Here is a 7,108-nt window from a genome sequence, read left to right as displayed (position 1 = left end):
CCGAAGCCCCCAGGACCCGCTCTCCATCCTGACGCAAAAAGGTAGAGGACACGCGCGCAATATTTGGGGAATCGTAGGGTTTGGATTTATTTTCCAGCCGTAGTCAAAAAAAAAAAAAAGCTGGAAAGGTCACATAATAATGAGCTCTCACAGCAAACACACTCTTCCCTTCCCCCTTTCCCTTCCTTCTATCTCACAATAAAATCATCTCCTTCAATTTGCCATGATCATCGCGACCAGGAGCCAGGTGATTATCCTAATTAATGTCTATCTAATTAAATTACTGTCAGCGGTTAACCAATGGCAGAAGCCGTTTCATCCTCTCCACAAGCAGCAAGATCAAAAGTGAGTCTTTCCTGATTGCTGCATAGTGTCAATTGGCCAATCTCTTCTCCCTGGGATGGGTGGATGTTGAAAAAAAAAAAAAAAAAAAAAAAAAAAAAAAAAAAGTAAATCAAACGTTTGGGAAGCATTTGGTGGATGAAGTGCTTTCCGCCTAGTGAGGGTCCCAGGATGTCTAGCTTCTGATACTAAGGAGCCCTTTCAGATCCAGGGACTGAAGGGTTATTACTGTGGTGCTAGAGCTATGCAGCTGGAGCATTGTCTTTCTCCCTCTATCATGCTCTCCAAGAAATTTCTCAATGTGAGCAGCAGTTACCCACATGCAGGCGGATCTGAGCTTGCCTTGCATGATCATCCCATTATCTCGACCACTGACAACCTGGAGAGAAGTTCACCTTTGAAAAAAATTACCAGGGGGATGACGAATCAGTCAGATACAGACAATTTTCCTGACTCCAAGGACACACCAGGGGACGTCCAGAGAAATAAACTCTCTCCCGTCTTGGACGGGGTCTCTGAGCTTCGTCACAGTTTCGATGGATCTGCTGCAGATCGCTATCTGCTCTCTCAGTCCAGCCAGCCCCAGTCTGCTGCCTCTGCTCCTAGTACCATGTTCCCTTATCCCAGCCAGCATGGACCTGCTCACCCAGCCTTCTCCATCGCCAGCCCCAGCCGCTACATGGCTCACCATCCTGTGATCACCAACGGAGCTTATAACAGCCTCCTGTCCAACTCTTCTCCGCAAGGCTACCCCACGGCGGGCTACCCGTACCCCCAGCAGTATGGCCATTCCTACCAAGGGGCACCTTTCTACCAGTTCTCCTCCACCCAGCCGGGGCTGGTTCCTGGCAAGGCTCAGGTCTACCTGTGCAACAGGCCACTCTGGCTGAAATTTCACCGGCACCAGACGGAGATGATCATCACGAAGCAGGGAAGGTAAGCCACCGCGCGGACCCTCGCTGGGTGTCGGGGCTGAGCCGCGGGCTCCGCAGCGGGAGCCGCCCGGAGCCTCCACCGCCCCGGCGGAGCCGCCCGCCCGTCACCGGGGTCCCTGCCCTGGTCGTCGGGAGCGTCGGTGCCGGTCCCCACCGGAGCACCCTTCCCTGCCTCCGTCCAAGTTCCCGCGCCCGCTGCCCTCGTCCCTTCCCCGCGGAAAGCTCGACTCTCCGGGGAGGGGATTTCTTTTGATTTTTATTTCCCAGTCAATACCGGCAGCCGTGAGGATAAAGCACAACGGCTGGTTCCTTCGCGTGTGCCTGTCGCTGGCTTGCTTTCCTTCTTCCCTTTCGTTTTTCTTTTCCTTCTTTTTTTTTTTTTTTTCTTATAGGCGCATGTTCCCTTTCCTAAGCTTTAATATTTCTGGTCTCGACCCCACGGCTCACTACAATATTTTTGTGGATGTAATTTTGGCGGATCCCAACCACTGGAGATTTCAGGGAGGCAAATGGGTTCCTTGCGGCAAGGCGGACACCAATGTACAAGGCAAGTTTCTCCAATTAACACTTTTTCCGACACATAGTAGGTGAGAATGATTAATTAATGCCTTCGTGGACTGGCTCTGGCGAATTCTTAAACGCGAATGAGCCAACGATGCCTTTTTCTTTTTTGTTTTTCTTTTTTTTTTTTTTTTTATACGGAGGGTGGAGGAGAAAGTAAAATGTGTTCGGAAAGAGCTGTTTTAATCCTTTTTGGTTAAAATGAAGGCAGTTTTGGCAGTAAAATATTGGTAACATAACGGGGTCCTTCGCCCTCGTGTGCTGCCTCAGGGGCAGAACCCGAGGTATACGCGAGAACTGTGATGTGGTTGTGTTTCTGGCTGTTTTGCTTAGGAAACCGGGTTTACATGCACCCCGACTCCCCCAACACGGGAGCTCACTGGATGCGCCAGGAAATCTCCTTTGGGAAACTAAAACTTACAAACAATAAAGGAGCATCAAACAACAACGGACAGGTCAGTGGGGGAACGCAGGCGCTCTGCTAGAATTATTTTTATTGCTTCAGGCAAAATCCTGCCGTTTCGGAAAGGACGTGTATTTTTTTTAGATTGTGTCATTAGGTGAAAATAAAAGAGGGGGGGTGATGAGAAAGTCCTCCCGTCTTTTTGCCATGGGCCTCGACGCCCCCGAGCTCGTTGCCCAAGGTGGCACCGCTGCCCGGTGCGGCCGGAGGAGCCCGCAGCCGTCCCAGGGAGGCGGCGGCCAGCGGACATCGTTCTCCTCCTCGTTCTCTCTCTAATTTCTTCTTCCCTTTTTCTTTTTTCTTTTTTCTTTCCCGCGGCCCCCTCCCTCCTTTTGCCATGCCTGACAGATGGTGGTTTTGCAGTCCCTCCACAAGTACCAGCCCCGCTTGCATGTGGTGGAGGTGAACGAAGATGGGACAGAGGATACCAACCAGCCGGGCAGAGTGCAGACCTTCACCTTCCCTGAGACCCAGTTCATAGCAGTCACCGCCTACCAAAACACCGATGTAAAGAGCTCCCTGGTTTATTCCACTCGCGGTCGCCGCGCTCCCCGCAGGACACCCCGCCAGGGCCGGCCCGGCGGCTGCGCGCTCTCCCCCGGGTCTCCGGCGCCGCGAGATGAGCCTCCCTGTCTCTCCCTTTGTGCCATTCCGCCCTGACCAGTTCCAAGCACGGCCATAGCCGCTCGCGCCGTCTTCAACCCGGGAACCCCCTCCCGCAGCGGCATCGCCCTCCCCTCCAGGCCGGGCGCGATCCTGCCCCTCCGCCCGGGGCTGGGCGCTGCTTCGCGTTTATCTCCCAGTCGGAAACAGCTCAGTTAGCTGTTAAGCTGTTAGCTTAAGCTTTAAGTCTGCAAGGATCAATTAACATCCTCATTGATTGCGCCGGGGGTGAGAGAGAAACTTCCTCAAATTAAAAGCTCGTTAATGCCTTGGATGTGTTTCGGAGTGGTCTGTCTTTGCTACAGACTGGTGCCCCCTTTTCAAATGACATATGTTCAGTCCACATTCGCGCCTTAATTATTTTTCTCCATGCAAATGCAAACTCTTAGATACCGTTCTGTCGTACGTTTTGCCTCATTTCTGGATTTCAATATCTTCATACGCCTGCAGTAGGAATTCTGACACGTCTCAAAACATGGGGTTAAATATTAAATTTTATAGTACTTTTTACAATAAGGCAAATCTTAAAATTAGACTGTGATGTCTATAAGCACGCCAGATCTTTATTTTTCACGGTTTAAAAGCAATTTGATTGATTAGAGTAAACCTTAGTCCTTTAAAAACGTTTTGGCTGCAGCGGGGTATATTTTTCAGGCTTTCACAACGTCAGTTCTGTTCCTCTCTTTCCCTAGATCACACAGCTGAAAATAGATCACAACCCTTTCGCAAAAGGATTCCGAGACAATTATGACACGTAAGTAAACCTGATTTTTATTACCCTTCTACCGGCTGCTCACACATGTCAAAGGGGGAAGCTTTAGGATGCGGGCTGGCTTAATTTCACACCGAGATGTGTAATGTCAGGCTTTTCCAGAGCCCTCCGGGAGCAAGGCACCCGCCCGCTCCCGCGCAGGGGCTGTCCCTGCGGCGGGGCCCCACTCAGCCCTGCGACCGCCTCCACGCCTGGGGCCGCGCTGCCCGCACCTGAGTCCGCATCTCGCTTTGGCACCTGCGGCGGTTTTGTTGTTGGTTTTTCCTGGCACGTATCTTGGCGCCTCTTTCCAAGTTTCCGTTTCACTTGCGCACAAGGGCTCCGAAAAAAGCACCCGAGCATCACGGGCTCAGTCCCCGGCAACCCGCCGGGTCTGCATCATCCCGGGGGCCGCAGAGCCGGTGTCCAGAGGGAAATGTCTTCATGTCGTTTTGTTCTTCTCCGGGGTTGGATTTTTTTTTCGCCCTCCTCTCCCTTCTGGGTGGAGCTAAAGCCTCAGAAGTTTTAATCGTTGTTTGTCCCTGTACTGCTTCTGCCCGTCCGCCTCCGAGGCGTTCCCACGGTTTGACCCACCAGCCGTGCCCTCTGCGGCAGATGAGGCGGGTGCCACTCCGAGTGAAGCTCCGGGAGGCCGTCAACCCCCGACCCTTGCCTCTGCCTTTCCTGGCTCTCGGGTCTCGAATGGGGATATCTCGGCCTAGCAGGCCTGCCAGAAGGCTTCCCCTGCCTCGGGGTGAGCGGGAGGTGGAGGGCGCAGGGCGGCTCACACGCCCGAGGGGGCGGGCGGCTTTGGAACTGACCTGCCCCGCTGCAAGCTCCAGGTCTGCGGGACAGGACCCCGGCTTTGAGAAGGGAAGCCTTTTTCCTCTCTAAACTGCAGCGGGGAGCAGCCTCCCTTGGAGCGCCTCAGCGCGTGTCTTCAGAGCCTTCTTTAGCCTCTCTCTGCTGGACCGTAGTCTAGCACCCACCAGCAGCAGGATTTCAGGACAAGCGTGGAAACGACGCCGAGGGCTGAACTAGTGAGAGAGGGGCCCAAGGCCGAGCTCTAACTCTCCTCAGGGGGCAGCTTGTGGTGCGGCCGCTGTCTTCCACGGGCGGGGGTCGCGGCGGCTGTGGAGGGGAGCCGGCCTGTCCCTGGTACCACGGAGGGCGGCAGCCGGGCCTGCCCGCTCTCTGGGACCTCTGCGAGGGGTATGTGCGGCCTTTGGAAAGGCTGCGCGGCCTTCGCCCCCAGCCACAAGTGCTTTTCTCTTTTTAATAGGAAAAAACTTTATAGGGCGTCACTTGAAAGGAGACGGGGGGAGGGGGAAGCTTCAATGTTGTCTAGCACGTTGAATTTGTTTAAGGGCCAAGTTTATTTTGGATAAGAAATTCCAGGAGGCGTGGAGGGTTAATTAAAGCACAGTTTTAGCCTGAAGTAAATACAGATAGTAGTTATTCATCCATTAAAGTTTTTATAATCGCAAATTGCAGCCCAGCATGGGAGAATTATATATAGGCCATGCAGGGAACACTGTAAGTGTCTGGCTTTACATTTCCTACAGTAGGTGTTTAAAGATTAGCTTAATTTAAACTCGGTAAAATCTTGATGGTTCGTCTGTGACTCCCAATAATAAGTGTTAAACAGCCGATAGAATTCCGTAGTCTGCCACTCATGCTGTTCGCGGCAAATGACCGGGCTGCCTGTTGCGCATGTGGCGGGACCGGTCAATGTGTCACCGCGCGGGATTTCACGCCGTTGGGATGCGGGTTCGGACCCGAGAGAGGGATCTCGGCCCCGTCAAGAAATGGCCAACAGGTTACGAATGATTTGCTCTTCGTGCTTCCCCCCGTCTTTCTTTCCTCTTCCCCGTTAAAGGCCATTGGCGCTACTGGTGCCAGAGGCAAAGCCCAGAGAGGAGCGCAGGCTCCCGGGTCGGGCAGGAGCGCGCTGGGACGGCGCCGTCCCTTCCCGTCCGTCCCCCGAGGGCCGCGGCCGGCCGGGTGCCACGCCGAGGAGGGCGCCGGGCTGCGGCGGACACCCAGCTCTCTCCCCTTCTCTTGGGCAGGATCTACACGGGCTGCGACATGGACCGGCTGACGCCTTCCCCCAACGACTCGCCCCGCTCGCAGATCGTGCCCGGGGCCCGCTACGCCATGGCCGGCTCCTTCCTCCAGGACCAGTTCGTGAGTAACTACGCCAAGTCCCGCTTCCACCCCGGGGCAGGAGCCGGCCCGGGGCCCGGCGCCGACCGCAGCGTGCCCCACACCAACGGGCTGCTCTCCCCACAGCAAGCCGAGGACCCGGGGGCCCCCTCGCCGCAGCGCTGGTTCGTCGCCCCCGCCAACAACCGCCTCGACTTCGCCGCCTCCGCCTACGACACGGCCACCGACTTCGCCGGCAACGCGGCCACGCTGCTGTCCTACGCGGCCGCAGGAGTCAAGGCGCTGCCGCTGCAGGCGGCCGGCTGCGCCGGGCGGCCGCTGGGCTACTATGCCGACCCCTCGGGCTGGGGGGCCCGCAGCCCCCCGCAGTACTGCAGCAAGTCGGGCTCCGTGCTCTCCTGCTGGCCCAACAGCGCGGCGGCGGCGCGCATGGCCGCCGGCAATCCCTACCTGGGGGAGGAGGCGGAGAGCCTGGCCCCCGAGCGGTCCCCTTTGCCGGGCGCCGAGGACTCCAAGCCCAAAGATTTGTCCGACTCCAGCTGGATCGAGACGCCGTCGTCCATTAAATCCATCGACTCCTCTGATTCTGGGATTTACGAGCAGGCCAAAAGGAGGCGGATCTCCCCCTCGGACACCCCGGTGTCCGAGAGCTCCTCGCCCCTCAAGAGCGAGGTGCTTACCCAGCGGGACTGCGAAAAGACCTGCGCCAAGGACATCGGCTACTACGGCTTCTACTCGCACAGCTAGGCGCGGCCGCTGGCCCGCCGTCCTTTTGCACAATAACTCCTCCGCGTTAGCGCACTGACCCCCGCCCCTGATGCCCCATCCGTGCCCCGGCCCGGCCCGGCCCGGCCCGGCCCGGCAGGGAGGCAGGCAGGCAGGCTGAGCCGCGGCCGCCGCCGCCCCCCCCGCCCCGCTCCCCGCCCGGCCCGGCCCGGCCCGGCGGCGCCCCGGGGGCGTGGGGGGCACTGCCGATCCGAAACCCACTGATCAGTAGGATGCTTAGACTCTCAAACCGTACAGCGCTTCCTTCCTTTTACCACGGATGGATTCTAGGGGAAACAGTAATAGTGGGGAAAAGAGCCTGTGAAATGCCTGTACATAGTATTTAATTTATTGTAACAGACTACTTTTCTTTGGTTCTGTTTATTTATTATTTGTTTGGATTTTTTTGTTTTGTTTTCATTGTTAAGTCACAAAACTTAAATCCTGTTTAAATTTCTTTAC

General features: G+C 56.0%; 1 protein-coding gene across 2 annotated transcripts; it reads left to right on the top strand.

The window, feature by feature from the left end:
- Positions 1–481: 481 nt before the first annotated feature.
- Positions 482–6,767, top strand: TBR1 (T-box brain transcription factor 1). Of its 2 annotated transcripts, XM_032693886.1 has the most exons (7): positions 482–1,278; positions 1,670–1,824; positions 2,172–2,293; positions 2,650–2,808; positions 3,657–3,718; positions 5,785–5,902; positions 6,008–6,767. In XM_032693886.1, the coding sequence occupies exons 1-7, from the start codon at positions 587–589 to the stop codon at positions 6,626–6,628; spliced, it is 1,929 nt and encodes a 642-aa protein (XP_032549777.1). In that variant the 5' UTR covers positions 482–586; the 3' UTR covers positions 6,629–6,767. The 2 variants fall into 2 exon arrangements, with proteins under 2 accessions (XP_032549777.1, XP_032549776.1); XM_032693885.1 differs by having other exon boundaries at positions 5,785–6,767.
- The last annotated feature ends 341 nt before the right edge of the window (positions 6,768–7,108 follow it).

Source organism: Chiroxiphia lanceolata, chromosome 7 (genome assembly GCF_009829145.1).
Source record: "Chiroxiphia lanceolata isolate bChiLan1 chromosome 7, bChiLan1.pri, whole genome shotgun sequence".
NCBI classification, from domain to species: domain Eukaryota; kingdom Metazoa; phylum Chordata; class Aves; order Passeriformes; family Pipridae; genus Chiroxiphia; species Chiroxiphia lanceolata.
Note: the sequence above shows the minus strand (reverse complement) of the source record. Positions and strands in the feature narration are given on the sequence as shown.

Bases quoted from the DNA above. Each gene is read 5' to 3' on its own strand.
- TBR1 (XM_032693885.1), top strand. From the start codon at position 587: ATGCAGCTGGAGCATTGTCTTTCTCCCTCTATCATGCTCTCCAAGAAA. The intron at 1,825-2,171 runs GCAAGTTTCTCC...TGTTTTGCTTAG, and splicing joins GGCGGACACCAATGTACAAG to GAAACCGGGTTTACATGCAC. The intron at 2,809-3,656 runs GTAAAGAGCTCC...CTCTTTCCCTAG, and splicing joins CCGCCTACCAAAACACCGAT to ATCACACAGCTGAAAATAGA.